At 41.8% G+C, this 18,635-nt stretch overlaps 1 protein-coding gene across 2 annotated transcripts; it reads left to right on the top strand.

Moving 5' to 3' along the window:
- Positions 1-90: 90 nt before the first annotated feature.
- Positions 91-15,916, top strand: SERPINB5 (serpin family B member 5). Of its 2 annotated transcripts, XM_009475475.2 has the most exons (7): positions 91-194; positions 5,945-6,119; positions 8,563-8,700; positions 9,764-9,881; positions 11,303-11,445; positions 12,917-13,084; positions 14,414-15,916. In XM_009475475.2, the coding sequence occupies exons 2-7, from the start codon at positions 5,946-5,948 to the stop codon at positions 14,804-14,806; spliced, it is 1,134 nt and encodes a 377-aa protein (XP_009473750.1). In that variant the 5' UTR covers positions 91-194; position 5,945; the 3' UTR covers positions 14,807-15,916. The 2 variants fall into 2 exon arrangements, with proteins under 2 accessions (XP_009473750.1, XP_087593216.1); XM_087737090.1 differs by lacking the exon at positions 8,563-8,700.
- Positions 15,917-18,635: the final 2,719 nt, after the last annotated feature.

Consider the following 18,635-nt stretch of genomic DNA (forward strand, 5'->3'; position numbering starts at 1 on the left):
AAAAAAAAAAAAAAGAAAGCGAGAGTGAGAGGGAGTGTGTCTGTGCACAAATTAAGGTTGGGAAAGTGGGAGTGGTGTCAATGAGCAGGCAAGCTAACAGAGTCTTCTGCTCGGCAAGGTTTCAGCACGGGTAGCTAGTTCTTCGTGCTGTACCCACTTCATTGATTCGTTTACCAGGATAATAGCCTTGCAAAGTAAGTACAGCTTTTTTTCTTCCTCTGGTACTTTAACTAATGCCTAACTAATAGTTTAAAAATCTCCATTGTGAAACATAATTGTGTAGAGCGAGTGGGGTAAGGAAATTCATACAAAAAGGTATCATATGGAATTAAAGGAGCAAAAAAGCCTTCCCAAACTACAATGTTTTGGTTTCATCCCCAAATTGCTGCATTTGCTATGCTATATTTCATATAAGCTTCATTGGAAGTGGTGAATAGGATCTGTCAGGTGAGACAGCAAGGACATTAGCAATTATTAAAATATCGTGGTTTATTGCAAATGGCTTTCCCCATATCAAAAAAAGCAGGTTGTGTATGAAGCTGTGAAAATGCTCCCTGTGTCAAAGTAGGATTTACACTGTTTTGTAAGTCTCTGTCACAGAGGAATATTCCTGTCATCTTCTGCAGAGGTGTGTAGGCTCTGCTCTGTTTGCTTTGAGTTATTAATCAAGTGACTAATCCGCATTTGTTTAAAGTGAAGGGCAGGAACTTTGGTCCAGTAATTACCAATTTCTTTTCAGTATGACCATTTAGTTTGAAGAATTCGCTGGCTATTGAGGTACAACAGAGCATATTGCAGTGGTGCATTTCTCTCCTTCCTTCCTGGAGTGACTTTCCCTGCCGTATTGCTGACAGTGCTTTTTCCCCAACCATACGAGACGCTCAGGTCCCACATCAGTCTGATGTCTTGTGTTCCTCCAAGAAATGTCTGTTGAGAGGAAATTGTGTCCTTGTTGCGTAGCCAGGTAGTCTGCCAGGTGGAGAGTTGTTATTTGTGTAGAAGTAAGATGAAAAGGCTCACAGAAGTCTTTTATTTCCTTTCTGTTCTGTGTTTGCTGGTAAGAGCTGAAGCGGGGTCATGTTAAATGCTTGAGCTAGTTTCAAATATTAATGCCTCACTCGTGAAACATGCATGTGGGTTGTCTCATATCAGTCGTCCTCTCGGTGGAGGTTTGTTTGAACTGGAGAGACTGCAGCGCTGGCACTCACAGCTCCTGAGCTGTAAACCCAATATGCGCCCCCCCCCCCCCCCACCCGCCCCCCGCACTGGATGGCCAGCACTGTCCACACTTTATCTGCCACAGGTGTCTTCTCCTGGAAGGACTGCTTAACCGAGACAAGAATAAAATAAATGCTTGTTCTGCTTTATCAGATTATCCCTACCATATAGCTAACTTGACTTGTCAGACATTTCCACACAGACATTGCTATTCTTCTGATTATATTTTTAAAAGATAAGCTATATTTAGCTTTTCTCTTAGTAAGCAGATAGTAAACAAAGCCTCTCTGTTGTTTTGTTTTGTTTTGTTTTGTTTTGTTTTGTTTTGTTGTTGTTGCATTCAAGAGAGACTAAGCAAAAACGGTGTCTTATACCAATAAACAAGTTTAAATCAGGTTTTTCTAAACTGGTTCAGTAGCCTTTCAGCTCCCTTCTGTATCTGAAAATGTTTCTATAATGCTGTGACAGAGTCACAGTTTTAAGAAAAGCTGGGTGGATTACAGGCTACCTGTGTTTAGGAGATGCCCCAGTGCCGCGGGCCTCTCTGGAAATGCTGACGTACCGCTTTCCCGGGAAAGGAGGGACTCAGCAAGAATCCATGCAGCAGGGCTTTTTAAAATTTCATTTTCAATTTTTTGACTCCTCCCTGGTTGAGGGTTCCCTGTGATTACTGACTCAGGAGCTGTGTCTGATTTCTAAGACTGCTAATGGGCAGCTAATGGGCTTTCCTCTTGATGGGAGCCTCAACCCTTCTCACTTGACTGGAACTGGCTTTAATAGACTCACAAGGCTTGGGATGCTCAAGGCTTTAACGAGGGTTAAGATCTTGTAATATTTACTACAGTAAATTCTTTTCACGAATATGAACGTCATGAGTTCCTAAATATCATACATCATTAATAAATGAAGCATAAAAAACTGGCTGACCAGATGCAGTTGGAAAAGATGGTGGAATAGAGGTTGTTCTTTGCTATCCAGCCCGTCATTCAAGGTTAAGGGTGAAACTGAACTTTTTTCCCCTGAACAAAATTCTCTGAATGGGCGTTATTTCAAAAACAGCACTAAAAGAAAGAAAATATAAGAATGGAGATCTTTACCACTACCAGAAATAGTTTCACTCAGCACAAAAGCAGCTTTGAGAGTATCAGCAGTTACTGGATGAACAAAAGGTAAGTAAAAGTTTCACCACGAAATACGTCCCATCTTCCTCACTGAAAAGGAAAATCGAAACTTTGTAGAAAATGATCCAACATAAACAGTATCAGAGTTGCCAATGAGGTCAGAAAAGAAGAGTTTTTAAGCCATGATACAGCTTTTCACTGGCATAAGGAAGAAGAGTTTCATTCAATTTTGCAAAATTTCCTATTTTATTTTCTTACTCTGAATCTCTTGCAACCCAAGGATAGCACATGCACATCTTAAAATCACCCTAGGTTTGCCAATATAACTGAAAATACTAATGTTAGAATGACAGCACAGCATTTGCATTATTAAGCCAGAAAGGAACAAGAAGTATTTTTAAGCAGTTATGATTGCATACTGATTTTTAGCCTGTAAGGAAGATCCAGAGGCCTAAATAGAATATCAGGCCAGCCAGCACTAAAGAATGATATTCTACCCCACTAGCAAATAACATTTTTTTCAGGTGAACTGTATGCCTCATTCTGCATTGTGAGATTCTTCATATTGTTTGTCTTCTTGAGGGTGGTAGATGTTGAATGACACGTTCTTGGTTCCCTGGGTAATTTTCCACCAGCTCCTCGCTAAGAAATACCTGGGAAGTTGGTACTTGCCCCAGATCTTCAAATTTTAGCTGAGGGGGGTAGCAGAGAGAGAGCGAGAGAAGGAGACAAAGTATATGTATGTGTTGTGTGTTCGTATGTGAATGGTTGAGTTAATGGGGAAGATAAGATAGGCAGCTTATGCAAGGGAGTTTATTTAAGACATGCACAGACACAAAGGCGCACATCTGAGATGAGCAACTGCAGAGAGGCATTTTTAAGGATGATTTTACATTTGCTCCTTTGCCCCTGTTGTTCCAAGTTACTCCCTCATCAGCAGTCTCTGTCCTTCAAATTTGTTTCAACTGTCCTTTGCCACTCTTCTGCCCAAAGCTCTCCTCCTTTAAGGTGTGTGCTGAGCCCATGGTTTCTGGCAAGCTTGACTTTTCTAGTAATTAGTTGCTTTCATACGTGAGAAATTGTGACTACGTAAATGAGACAGGTGGTTGCAGTGCTGGGCTGGCGCTTAGTTCTCCCTTTACACCCATAAGATCTCTGAGACGTGTTTCCTGAACCTCACTCTGACATCAGCTCGACGCCTGCTGACACTGTACAAGGGGATCTCACATGGGTAATCTCTCTTTACCAAGCAGCTGCTGGGCACTGCAAGGCTACTGGAAAATGGACAAGTCCAGCCAGACCCATTCTGAATTCAAGGTTCTGGCAAAGCCTCTAGATGTTGCAAAGCATACTCCTCTGTATTTTTATGTGGGGATAACTTTCTTCAGTGATACATATTTAATGTTTCCCCTCTTCAAGACAAATTCCTTTTTTTTTTTCCCAGTGGGAGGGGATTTGTTAGCAAACAGTTTGTTGCTAATACCAACAGTCAGAATGTTTTGCGAGAGTGCAGTGCTGGTTAGGTGTGCTTTTCAAACATGGATTTAAAAAGCCTTGGGTTTATGCCAGTATCTTTTTTTATTTACTTAATTAGATTGTGCAATGCATTTCAGCAACCTTTTATACAACATCTTTTAGCCCCAAATAAACCAGTTGCCAAATAAACCAGTTGCTTTACCAAATGGATCCAAGAACATGTATAAGTTAATTAACATAAAAATAAAGACATTTATTTTGTAAAAGGCCTTCTCTAATCAAATCAAGTAAATCAAAGTGTTTTTTGTACTGTGTCGCAGGCAAATTATGCACCCGTTCTGTTACTCCCATAAAAATGTATAAATATGACAGATTATTTGGAAGTCATTCACTACTGTCAAGCACCACAACTGCTGCACAGCGTCTCTCTACAATGGTGTCAGATGTTCAGCCAAGTTTGGGCAGTATGACACATGCACTCAAATAGGAGATTGTTTTAATTCAAAGTGCCTTTCCAAACCGGGATGAGAGTGAACGGTCAAGAAAGGTACCTTGCTGGAGACAGTTCCCTGCCCATATGGTCCCTCTTCCCCATTTTGTCTTCTCATACCTTTCTACTCTTACCCAGTGAGATCTTTCTTGGCTAGGCTGCAAATGATATGAACTAGGTAAGTAAATGTTTGAGGCTGCAGTATTAAGTGGTCAGTTATTGGAGAGAAATCCCTGTCCTTAAGGTGCTTCTCAAAAGATTAGCAAACCTCCTACCAATGTAAGAAATAACTGACTTTCCTTTTCATAATAGGATAAAATGGACCCCTAGATCTTCAGTGTCAGAGCCTGAAATGCAAATGTAGATAGGTGTGTGTCTGGATAAGAACACACCTTTTAAAATCACCCCTCTACACCATATTTATTCCACTATTTTGCCGATTTTCCTAGAGAGAGCAAATGATGGAGACGCCTTTTAGGTTCTGTGTGAACTCTTATGCCTTTTGAAGTCTCTTCCAATTTTCATCTTTTCCATTTCCTTCCTGTCTCTGTCAATAGCTTTGATGGAGCTGTTTAACATCAATTTTAACAGCTTGCCTATTTTTTTAGGGATACATGATATTGGGGGCACAGTAGTGTCAAATTCACTATGCCAAAGGCAGCGTCTTTTGTGTGCTTGCTGGTCTAAAGCCAGACTTGCGCTATTGACTGAAATTCTGTGGTTCTCCCTTGTTAGCTTGAATCTACACAAATGTGCTTACACCAAAGTGCAATTTCAGGTATGTGAAAGCAGTCTGGAAGATGGGAATACTCTCTGGCTTTCCCAGAGCATGGACTGCAGCAACTGTCCCTTGGGCACCACCCTTCCCATTCCTGACTGCACAGATCATCTAACAGCCCTGTGGCAATTGCAGTCATTAACAACAGCTAGGAAAATATTTGCAGTTAAAACAATGTAAGTGATGAGTGGACACACAAAAGTATTTATTTAGGAGGCCTCCTTTAAGTTTCTAGGACAATCTCAACCTACAGGACCAGACAGCTTTCTGGAGACTTCTAGCAAGGCTAGGGAGAATGGGGAATCATCCCTTAGAGGAAGAACACGTACCAAAGCTAAAGCTTTAATGAACAATTAGCCATGAAGCAAGAGACAGGAAAGATTATGAGACTATTAAAGGCCCGTCTGAGAGCCTGGAGAGCCCAGAGCGTAGGCAAAGTACCTTATAAGTTGGCACATTTTAAGAGTATCAATTAAAAACAGATTAAATTCATATGTGATCCAATTTGACTCAATATGATGGGTCACCCTCACCTACCCAGGTTTCCCAAGCACTTCTGGTAATACTGGTTCCATGTAACACGTGGCATTGCCAGCTGTCACTTGAAGATGATGGCTGTTACTGAACCACTCTCATTTCCTTGGTTGGACATGGATGAGACCTTCCCCACTCCTCAGGAGCTGCCAGTGTGCTCTGAAGCTGAATGGGCTTGGTCAGGCCCTCCTCTCCTCTCCCTTAATGTTCAAGCTGCCCAGTCCTCATACTGGCATCCAGCCTCCTGCATTGCTCTGACCCAGCCCCACCACAGCAGGAGCTAGAATTACACACTGAGTCATCTTTCTTTTCCCTTTTCTGTTTCAGGATGACAATGGACGCTCTGCAACTAGCGAACACTGCCTTTGCAGTTGATATGTTCAAAAAACTGTGTGAGAAGGACAAAACAGCCAATATTATTTTTGCCCCACTGTGTACCTCAACGTCTCTGGCTCTGGCATATAAAGCTACGAAAGGTGATACTGCAGACCAGATGAAACAGGTAAGCTGTCAGCATCCTCTTCTGTGGCTGCAAAATTATACAGCTGTTGGAGGTGGCTTTCTTATTTATTCTTGTTAATATTCTACTGGACATCTGATTCTCTTGTAAGCCAGGCTGCAAACCATCCATCCGAAATTCCTGAATGGTTCCACACTCCATGGCCCCACACAGCAAAAGGGGTTGAAAATCTGGCATAAAGAAAAAGCTTTCTCAAGCATGTACAAGGTGGAAGGGGACATGGCAGAGTCCTCAGCAGTTGCATTAAAGCCTTGTCTCCTTTTAGCGTAGTGTTGATTGTGGCTGCAAGTCACAGTCAAGATCACTGCATTTTCTGGATAATTGTGTTTTTGTTATTCAGGAATGCCTAAGCTTTATAGAATTGGAAATAATGTTGGCATTTTCTGTCAGCAGCAAGTATGCTTAGCAGCCCTGTCACTAACATTTCCCCTTTCTCCCGCAATACCACTAAGAGGAGGCGGATGCGGTAGAAGAGGGCACAACTTCAACCATGTTTCTCCTTATAAGCAGCTCATGGTGTTCAAGGGGTTTCGAACACCACGGTGCAGCATGGCAGTCACGATGCAATCAGTTTATCAAGCTCCCTTCTGTGGTGCAGGGAGGCAGCCTTGCAGCCTCTTCTGCTGCCTCCACGTAAGCAGAGATTTGCATAGTTCCTTTTTATCCCAGTGAGGCTGCCCACAGTTTCTGCCGTTACTTAAAGGTGGATGAGAAGCAAATTCAGTATGCATTTATGTGCTGATTATCACCTGGCTTTGAGGGACATTCTACATATTTGAATATATTTTCCCTCCTTTGGGAATTCTTCCCTGTACTCCTCATTTACTGAAGGTAGCCCCGAGCACAGCCTCCTGTGCCCCCACTCATGCCACAGATTACAATGAGTCTTGTGCTATTCGCAGAGCTGCACAGCAGTATATCCATGAAGATCTTCTAGGCATTGCAGATTTTTCCAAACAAACAGCATTGTTTTTTAAAAAAAATTTAAAATTAACTCCAGATTTAAAAAAAAAATCAAATGACACCCTGCAGCTTCCTCACCATTTCAGAATTCAAGCATTGTCTTTCTAATGGGAAAATATTAACCTGCCATTAATTTCATTTTTACTTGTGTCTGCAATTTGCTTTGAACCATCCCATAAGTTAATGTACACATCCGCAAATGGAGCTCTGTTACACAAGCGCGTTTATGTTTCATATTTCTCAAGTGGTATATAAAAAGTGCTGACTACAGATACTAAGGACTACTTGGTATGATTTAAAATGTAGTATCTCCTATTTTCCATGTCTATTCTAGCTTCTGCCTGCCCCTGAGTTCATGCTTGGGTTTTAAATACTAGATACAAAAGGAGCCAGATTGGCAATCTTACTCTGGAATATCAGTTAACAAACTTGTGCCAAAAGCTCTCCCAGCTAGAAAAGTTGCAGTAGCGTAGCTTTCTCCCCAAACGTAGTTTCCAGGCACAGAAGCTTTGTGCACTTAACATGCTAAGAAAGAAAACTGTTGGAGGAAAAGGAAATAAGTTGAGAAAGTTGTTTCTGAGGAAATGACTGCGGAGTTTGGCTATGAGAGCTGTGTTGGTGCTGTGTCCTTGGAAGCCTATTTCCTTCTGCTATGCCTCATGCGGGAATTTGAGACAGGTGAGGAGGGTTGGGCAGGCTGCCTGTAATGAAACAGCCACCATCAAAGACCCTGTAATAAGCAGGCATTAGAAGTGCAATTCATATTTACAGGGTTGTTTTCAAACAAAACCAGCAGTAACCTCTCACCTCTGGTGCCTAAAAGCAGCGAGTTTTAGGTCACCCCAGCACTTCCTAGAACTGGACTTGTCATTCCCAGGAGCTGGGAGGTGGCCATGTGTGGGTCAGCAGCCCTACCTCCAGCTCATACTTTGCCTACCGAAACAGACATAGTTATCTGATCGTTTTTTGCTGAAATATCATGTGATGTCATGTATCAGTCACAGCAATCAGAAAACTTGCTGATCTGTTTTACACCATTTTTAAAGGTGTAGCCCACTTCGAGAAAGGAGACTAACTGGGACCCTCATTTATCTGGCTTAAAAGCTCCAGTTTTTTGGTCAGGAATGTAAGTTTGGTGAAAACATTATGACTCCATACTACAGATCTTTAATCGACTAAGCCACATCATCAGCATGAACAGCTCTACTGATTTCTTTGGACTGGTCACAGGAAAGAAATGTATTTGGTTAAAGCTCTGGTAGGATCAGGTTTTTAGATTTATGTGAGGTTGTCAAATAAATAAATGATTTTTGAGTAGCAACATCAAGAGGCTGTGTTGTTAGCTTAAATATGAAAAGCCACAGCTCTGAGCACAAACTAGCATTATTTTTTGCTAAGCTGTTAGGAATGTTCAGATAATAATAAAAAAGATGCTTAGTATTTTATTATGTTCATTTAACAGGTACTCCATTTACAAGATGTCAAAGATGTTTCTTTCGGGTTTCAAACAGTAACTTCAGATGTTTCCAAACTCAGCTCTTTCTTTGCACTGAAAATGGTCAAACGGCTCTTTGTGGACAAGTCTCTTAATCCTACCACAGTAAGTACTGCAGAAAAGCCCTGGTGCTATGCATTGCTTGGCCAGCATGTTGACAGGTTATGGTGTCAGACTGCAATGTTATTTAAAATAAATTCTCTCACTTTTGGCTCTTACTTAACTAGACTCAGATGATGAACAACATAATATTCTCTGCTGCCATAGAAGTTTGTAGGAGGATGGATGACTGTGCTGCTTGACCCCAAGCTATGTAACTATTGCAACACTTCTAATTCTTCCATTAATATGCTTTAGGTCAGTAGCTCAGTAGGTTTTGAATGCAACATAACTTCTATGCCACATCAAGGTCTTTGCATTGTAAGTACGAGCAAAAAGGAGTTTTAAAAAAAGGTGGTGGTGCAACTGTGTGTCCAGTTCACACACCCAAGTAATTACTGCATAAGCTGTAGCTTTCTTGATCTGTCTGAGGAGGCAGAAGCCTGGCTATTGAAACAACACAAGCGAGGAAGGTGGTGTTTGGCCTTATAACTTATGCACCTTATGAATAACTGAGAAAAATGTTGTGGTTTGTTGTTTTTTTTTTTTTTTCTCCAAATTTGCCTTTGAATAGGGCCCCAAGCAAGGACAACATCAGCCTAAAAGTGATGTTTCAGAAAACTCAACATGCTTAAATGATGCTCTAATCAGATTGCCTGCTGTTCAGCCTCTGCTACAGCAAAAGTCACTACCCATCCAGAGCAATAAACGTTTCATCTGGTGAGGCCAGACATGATGTGAGCAGCCCGTGGCCTTTATCTCAGTCCTCTCTCTTACCCAGGCCTGGAATTAGGGTTGTTTTATCCTTTCAAACTCTGGCAACGTGGTCACTACTGCAGTACCAAAGTTACTTTAGCTGCTGCTATAACACCACTGGACTGAAGACAACCTTGGGAGCGATGTGCCGAATGCAGCTGTGCATCCTGGTTGTCACCCGCTGTTATTTAATAGGTGTCCATCATAAACTCCCTAAATACCCTGTGGTGAAGCTGATGTTGCAGGTTCTGTAAAGAGCCATTGAGTGGATGGCATTTAACCAAAGATGACTTTGGTACCTTGTGTCTTTCAGGACTTTGTCAACTCCACAAAGAGGCCTTTTCCATCTGAACTGGAATTAGTGGAGTTCAAAGAAAAATCTGAGGATACAAGACAGAAGATCAACAAATCCCTTTCAGAGCTAACTGATGGTGAGTACAGCTTAACCTTGGGGATGCTGTTTGCCTCTTTGGAGAAAGAGGTCTTTGTCCTTGTGACACCTCTTTACTAATGCTTTTAGAAGTAAATACATAGTGAAAGCAATGGGACTAGACCTACTATTTGGATTCATGAGGATTAGCAATGTCAGCCTGTTTTGAAATCACTAACTTTACTACTGCAGCATTTCTGAAGGTGGAAAAGTGAGACTGACTTTGCATTAGCCTTGGGGAAAGCTGCTCACATTTGATTATGGCAGGACAGTTTGGGGGAACGACAGCTCCTGGCAGTGGATCTTCACAAACATCGGACATCAATACATCAAACGCAGGCCCTGGTTTCCTTTAAAAGTTTTATTGTAATGGGAAGTACTTGCTGGACTCTGAATTTCAGGCTGTTCATTAATAGCTCAGCTTAGCTCGGCTCAGCCGCTTGTGCCAGCAAGGGTGCCACAAGCAGATGTGTGTCTCTTGTTTGCCTTCCTGTGGAAATGGGGCTGTGGGCACTTTTCCCGCAGTACCGCTGAGCCACCAGCTGCTGGACCGAGTCTCAGGAGATGCACATCGGTGACTGTGAGGGTCCCTGGGCAGACCCTGTCCAGTCTGTGGGGACAGAGGTCCAGCCCTGGCCCATGTGAGCCCACATCACCCATAACAGAGCCTGTTTGCAGCCTGTGCATGGGTAGCTTTGGGGTCGGTTGCTGCCTGTTGCCCTCATGTGGTAAAAATATGAAAATATGGGTGCATGAGTCTGGTACTTCCCAGACTGACATAGGTGCCCATGTGGAAGCACCTTGCCCTGCCTGTGCAATTTGTGCACGAAGGCAGGACTTGCCTCCTCAGCACTCTGAATTCAGTGTCTTTTATGGCTGTGCTTGAACAGGTCTAAAGCAGACCGAGGGGGCACACAATATTTCCATATTCTTTTTGAAGTCTGTAGCAGTATTTGGTTATGAACTATAATCAGAGCAGCATTTTTTGTTATTCTAGTTATTTTATTCTCATGTATCAGTCTAGAAATGAGTAGCTGCTAATCTGGAACTTCCCTTCAAGTCTTGCTTTCCAAATGACAAATGCTTTTTCGTTTACACCTGTTGAATTTCACTGAAAATTCAGTACCTTCTTTAATGTACTGAACAAAAGCAGTAGACATATTTTTGATTCCATGCTATATAAGCCAAGAAAACATGTCATCTGGAAGATCTGCCTTGATCCCAAATCCCATTTCAAACATTAAGCTGCAATTTTAAGTAAGTCCTTCTGTTTGGAATTTTCCATTAGAATTAAAAACTTTTACCTGTGAGGTGCAGGACACAAATTATTTAATTCAGTGAAATGTTTCCATATTGAGCTGAAGCAATTGATATACTGATAATGTATTGTTGCATTAACAACCATCTTAAACCTGTTTGCAGGCAAAATGGAGAATATTTTGAATGAGGATAGTGTAAGCGATCAGACTCAGATCCTCCTAGTTAATGCAGCTTATTTTGTCACAAACTGGATGAAGAAGTTCCCAGAGGCAGAGATCAAAGAATGTCCTTTTAAAGTCAACAAGGTATGTTCTGAAAAAAAAAAGGAGTACTGTTTCCACTAAGAAAATGCAAACTTTGAGCTAAGGAAATCCCAACAAGAGAAAATGAGAAATGTTTATTATTACCATGGCATTCTTAGACTCTGTCTAAACCTATGTGCTGCTGCAAGAGTCCCTAAACCAGTTTGCTTGTTGTGTTGTTTTAAAATTTTGCTGGTGCTTTCACATCCATCTTTCAAAGTCCCAGCGTGAAAACAGACTGTCCTGTTAGTATATTTAGACAACAAGAGCTGAGTACAAGTGATCAGAAGCAGCCATTGCCTACAAGGAGATGCACATTCTCATGGGTAGCCTCTTCCAAGAGACTGCAGCCTGTACCAGAGGCTGCATCCCAAAACCAGCAGGGGTGAAGCACAAAACATTGCGTTTCTCGTGGTGACAGAGCTAGTGAAACATCTACACCCGTGGGGTCTCTTTGAGTACACCCCTTAGGTGCTGGCCCTGCGCTTTCCTCTTCAGGGATGGTGCCCCATCAATCTCCCTCTTTTCAGTCAGGCTCAGGACTGCAGCCCTCTGCATATCAGCCCTGCTTAGCCACGAGGTCCAAGTGGGTGAAGCACCTGTGGCTATTGCCTTCAGGAATCTCTGACCAGTATATCGTGATCAGACAGTCAGCTGTAAACCAAGATACAAAGCTGGGCAACATTTGTGAGATAAAGAGATTATACTCCAAATACATATATATATATATATATGTGTGTGTGAAAGAGAAAAGGTGGAGTTTCAGGTGCACAGAAAATATTCATAAATTACCACATCAGCCAACAGTTTCAGCTAAAAAAGTTTTTAAAATTATACAATCATCAACACTAAAATTTTTAAGTGAGACATCTCAAGTTTTTTTTTTTCCTGAAGTTACATTTTTCTACTGAATCTGAATATTAAATGAGTTTCCAGGTGAACAGAACAGTTTGTAAATCTTCCCTATAAAATAAAGAGATTTTTTTTCTTTTTTTTCATTCATGAAAAGCAAAGACATAGGGCTTTAGGTAAGCCTGAAATGTCTTCTTACTCTGTTTCAGCTCCTGAACCAAAATATCAATTATTTGTGTGATCAGCTTGACTTTCACTGTTGAGAGGTGCTCAGTGCTTGACACTTACTGGCATTACGATGCGCTGTAGACAGTATAGTTTGTAGCACTCAGTGAAACAGGCACAAAAGCCTACTGATATTAGTAAATTTCTCTTTTAAGGCACATCCCCAATATGTGGCTATTGTATTAAGTAGAATTCTGTTCCACTTTTCTTTGGAAAGCTGCCTACTGTAAAAAGCCAACAGGGTCTCTTAGAGCTGGTTTCAATACCTATGAAAGCCAACAAATTCTCTGATGGTAACTCAATGTACCACTTCCATGCAAGCTTACAAGCTTTCTTCTCTCGCCATCTTATTTGTAAATTAATAGGAATGCTAGATTGTTTCCGTTGTGTTTTGCAGACTGAAACTAAACCAGTGCAAATGATGAATCTGGAAGCTACTTTTTGCCTGGGCTACGTAAAAGAATTAAATGTTGCCATCCTTGAGCTTCCATGCCTTAACAAACATATAAGTATGCTCATTCTGCTGCCCAAAGAGATTGAAGATGAGACCACTGGCTTGGAGAAGGTGAGAGAAAAAAATAGAATTGGTATGATGCTTCCCTTGGAAACAGCCTGCTTATAATCCCATATGCTTATGGAAGGCTTTTGTTATTTAGGTACTATATAGGAGGAAACAAAAAGTAAGTTTCCTGTGAATTTACCTTCTCATTCTGTTTCTCTGTTCCTGATCTCGTATTTGTGACATCATTGTTTCCACTGGCCCAGTGTGAGCTTGCAAACAAGACTTGGTTTTAGATATGGTGTGCACAGAAGACAGTGTAAAGTGCAGAAGGCGCCCATGATGCACTTTAGGAATCTGCATCAATTTGAAAATCTGGACTCCCCAAATAATTTTTATCTTAAGATTTTTGTTCTTGCTATAGTAAAAAGTGCTTAAAATCGTATTTACTGAGTACTCAGTAGTGCTGATGATATTATTTACTCTGGTGTCCTCGTTTTATTCATCTGACATGTATCCGTGATTTATTTTACTAAGGTCTTACACTTCTCTAGGTTTTAATTTTGAGCAGAGGTGCCTGAAAATGAACCACTTTTTATTACAATTGCACATAGATTTGAAAATTAATAAGGTATTTCCTAAAGAACAACTATTTGTTATGTCGTTTCTCTATGAAAATTTTAGAACATATTTTCACCTCTCTTCAAAATTTAAAGATTAAGAGACAGATGATCACGCAAGTCTCCTTTGTAATTTGCTGCAACTGGCCATACATTTTAAAGGGAGGAGGAATCTGCCTTTGCAGCTGTAAGGTACTTTTATACGTAGGAGTAAATTACAGAACACATATATCTCAAAATGCAAGTGAGGCCTTTCCTGATACAATTTGTTGTGAGCCCAGATTCTGCCTCCTCACTTCCCAGTTTTTAAAAAATTGCTCAAACAGCTGCATGTTTGATTGAGATCAGGCTCTGGATTTGGAGTCTTTTTCTGTCCCAAATACCAGCAATTTCGTTACTCTGTAGGGTCAGGAGTCAAGACTTTTGGATCTGCTAGTTGGCTGGGTGCAACCTGGGTAGGGACTATCTTTCTCACGTTCCTTCGTATGGTGGTTGAGGTGGTTGCCTGTCAAAAGCTTGTAAGGGGCTAATAGAGCATGCACATACAGTGGAGTTGCTGCAGAGGCTTGTCCGATGGGTTAAATCACACTTGCATCAATATAACCGAGAGTATGTTAACCCTGAATTCTGCAGTTGTGAATTCAAAAGCAAAGGTTGCCTTTTGGACTTTGTTTTTTGGGGGCTTGATAGGAGTGGGAAGTTCAGGAATGGTCTTTATTTTTTCTCTCTTTCCTTGGATTGCTCATTAATTTCCTTTGTTCCTTTATGTCTTCAGCTGGAAAAGGCACTCACCCCCGAGACCTTACTACAGTGGACCAATCCCAGCATGATGGCCAACACCAAAGTGAATGTATTTCTTCCAAAGTTTAGCGTGGAAGGTGATTATGACCTGAAGCCGCTTCTGGAAAGCCTGGGAATGACGAATGTCTTCAATGACAGCACATCAGATTTCTCCGAGATGTGTGAGACAAAAGGTGTCATTTTATCAAAGATCATCCATAAAGTCTCTTTGGAAGTAAATGAACAAGGTGGCGACTCCCGAGAGGTACCAGGATATCGGATTCTGCAACACAAAGATGAATTTAAAGCTGACCATCCATTTATCTTTTTGTTTAGGCATAACAAAACTCGCAATGTGATTCTTTCAGGCCGATTCTGTTCCCCTTAAGCAGGGTGTATTAATTATGAAACAGCACAATTACATTTATGGTGGTGCATGTTCCTGTAAAGCTTGGCGTCCTGACTATCACCCTTGAAAGGAAATCTAAGGGGTTCATATATCAGCTGGGTAATACAATGTACTCTACATATGCAGCAGAGCTAGTTTATCTCCTTATGTTTCATCCCTTTAAGCTGAAGGATTCCCACTGTGAAGAACACATCGTATTTTACCGAGAAGTATCCCAGCCTCAGCAACAAGTATATTTTGTTCCTCTGTGACACCTTTTTCCCAAAACGAAGTGAACTGAGAGCCTGTTTTAGATAGACCAGGAGTTGGAAAGGGCTCTGGGAGGAAGAGCTACCTTCCTGCTCCCTAGCCAAACCACTCTCCCTTGTGACCAACGCTCTGTGGATTCCTACTGCCTAGAAGGGGAAAATGTGGACATGTGGTGTGATAGCCCTCCCCTTCTACCTGGCTACACTCTGGTGGTCCAGGGCGCCCTACTGGACCCTGCCAAAGCCCAGTGAAACAACACCCAAGTTCTGCAGCTTAGCTAGACAATTCAGGCTAGCATCAGAGTTTGCATCTGTGAAACAGCAGCTGCACTGAGACCTATGGATGCAAGAGGCAATAATCATGGTGACAAAACGTATACCCAGAAGACTCTTCAGAGTGAGCTACGTCAGTTCATAGGTTGGGGAGGCTGGACTCTGCTGTGTGGGATTTTTTGACTCATTGCCCTTCAAACATGGAAGAGGGGACCAGTTCACTGCAGCTACGAGGAGCTCTGTTGTATATATCCTGAGAAAAAGAACATTATGCAATTCTAGGACAGAAAACAGTTGAATTAATACTGGAAGTGCCATACTTTTCATGCACAGATTATCTGCCATTTCTAGTTCTGGATTCAGCATTAAGGAGACTCCATACAATTACTTAATGTCTGAGGCATGAGAATGAAATAAGGACTTCAACTTGAGTGAGATTAACATTGTAATTACCAGTCTCCAAATTCCATATGAAATCATGGTAATCAGATTTCGTTTCTGTCTAAAGACTGCCTGCTGCATATGTTCAGTACTGGTTTACCTAATTACTGTTCAGAATAAAGCACTATAAAACCAGCGTCAAATGCCTGCAATACCTCCAGAGTCAGTCTGTGTGTTCACTCGTGTGTGTTCACTGACAGTGTCAGTGTTCACTCTTGACCTCCAATAAATGATAGGAATGGAAATGAACAGATTCACTTAGGCCACAAAGTCAAAATAAAAAACTAAATCAATGTCTGGATTGCCCTTCTGGATCACACGATGATAGTTCCCAGTAAGGACTATGTTACTAGCTGGTCACAATATACAGAGAATTCAATTATGTACCCTCAAAAAATGGCAGCATTTTACTTGAGAATTCCTCTTGGTGCTTCAGGTCTGCAGGAAACTGGGAAGAGGTTTCTAAATGGAAACATGCAACCTCTAATATGCATACTTCTAAAACCAGAGAACAGCATGGTGGTTATTGTGAATTTGGAGACACGAGTTCTGTTTTGATTCTTGACCTTGCAAGCCCACGAGAAGCCTTTAGTAACAATGATTCAGTGCTTTTACCAGTTTCCTTCCCTCTGTGGACCTTTAATGGGCTCTAACACATTTTAATACCAGGGGGTTAACTGGAGTCATTGGAGTCATATCTTTGAAGGTACTGAGGGGACTAACTTCCACCAAAAATAATGGCAGGTGAGACCCTGCAGACCTCTGGGGGTCTTTGCTGATATGCATCAGTTGCCCTGATAGATGGATAGTAGTCAGAAGAGGAATATAAAATATAACAATTACTTTGTAGCCCATCCTGTCTGAGAAGGAATTGCCTGCAAAGATCCTTACCAGCTCAATAACTTCAGTGATAGCTGAATGGCTGGGAAGTGTTTTATACACCCCATCATTGTCTGATGTGTTTTGGAGGCTGGGGTCAGAGTTATCCAGAGCTGCCGTCACTCTGGTTTCTACTGGTTCTCCTGTAGGAGGTGGGTCAGGGCATTGCACATGGGGTTGACGACTGACTAAGCAGCTGCACAGGCAGTCCATACAGGCAAGATGGACTAGTTGCCTATAGTCTGTACAGTTTATTTGTGTTTGGGCACTGACTCTCGGTCAGGTAGTTCCAGTTGTCCAGCAGGCCGTATCACACTTATTGCTACATCTGTGCTGGTCTGCTAGACTGATGAAAACCTCTGGCAGAGTGCCCCATCCCTCTTTTTCTGCCTGGATGAGATTTCCTGAGGGAGAAGAGCTCAGACATCACTCTCTCAGCTTTTTCAGGTTCTGAAAACATTCCAGTCCAGGAGCCAGTCTTCATTTAATGGATGTCATACTCTGTTTAAATGCTGATCAGAGCATTTAGCACATCCACACAGATTTACGTAAACGTGTCTTCTCAGAGAGTTCCTTGTGATAGCTTTGCCAGGAAGGGTTATCCCATGAAAGCGAAGACAAACACTGCCTCAGGGTGGGGCCCATCTTTCTCTGCCTCCTGACTAATACCAAGGTATCCCAGCCTATGCAAGGCAAGCAGATGTTAGAGATACAAAGCTGTCTTAGTCTATAGAAGGCAGACCCATTTATTGGTCATTTATAAACAGGGTAGCTTGCCCATGAAAAGCATAGGTTCGTTTTTCACTTCTGCCTCTTCTCTCTACCAGTCCCAGTACGAAACCTATCCATCTTGCAGCATGTGAGGGAGAAGTGTCAGTAAGGCTCCTGCTGGTGTGAGAAACGCTGTTAGGGTCTATTTTTCGTTTCCACCCATGCTGGCCTGTGGGCCTTGGGCAAGAAATTGCATGGGAGGACATGGGAAAACCTGTGTGGGAACTTGCATATAGGAACACTTACGTGCTGAAAGGCGTTGGTTACAATGGAGAAAGTGAACATAGCTGAGGACTTGCCCAGATGATTGCCAAGCTGCTCCACCTTACCTGTCAACAGAGCATTACTATCCAGTGATGGGTGATGGCCCTGATGGAAAAAAGCAAGCCATGGCTGGCTTTTGCAGGCAGTTGCAAACTGCAGTGTTATGTGTCTAGTCATCACATCACTTGCTCAGCTGCACAGTCATTGCCCATTTCCTGCCCCCAGGATTTTGTAGAAAAGAAGGGATACATCTTAATGTCTTGTGGTAACAAAAGTTGTTTGTGGGGAAGAGCAGTCTGGTTTTGAAACGTGAAAAATGCTACGTAGAGCCAATTGGCCCCATTAGAAAAGCAGCACAGTTTTAAACCCTGAATATACCATCCTAAGGGCCTAGAAAAGATGGAATTTGCACATACATTGACATTTCCTGAGGCAAAGCAGTTAAACTGATGTCAAGGAAGTTCTGAGGGAATATATGTACAGAGCAAGTAAAATAAATCAGTGGAGGAACAATGTTAATATAGGAGGGAGGGAGAAAGCATAGAGATTGGAAGAAGGAAAGTCTTGAAAGATACTAAAAAATACTCAGACTGTCACTGAAAAGAGGCTAGGACTCATAAAGGCAGAAGAAGAAAAGATACATGGTAAGGCAATGTGCAGAAATAAATTTAAAAAAAAAATGGATAAAGAGACGGAAAGAACTGAGGAGAAAGACTAAGGAACGCTACAGAAACATGCAGGAAGGAAAAACAGAAACAAAGAAGTGAATAGCAAATGGAAGCAAAAAAGCGAGGAAAACCATAAGGGTAACAAGGACACTCATTTTATCATTGTATCTTGCATTGTTTACAAATCCCTCTTTTTGGATGGTACTGGAGCACTGGAGCCTGGGCAACTGGGCTGAGACCTTGGCAGAGGAGCAGGGAACAGCA

The sequence above is a fragment of the Nipponia nippon genome, unplaced genomic scaffold (genome assembly GCF_047370975.1).
Source record: "Nipponia nippon isolate SJK-2023a ecotype South Korea unplaced genomic scaffold, ASM4737097v1 scaffold_1, whole genome shotgun sequence".
Taxonomy (NCBI): Eukaryota; Metazoa; Chordata; class Aves; order Pelecaniformes; family Threskiornithidae; genus Nipponia; species Nipponia nippon.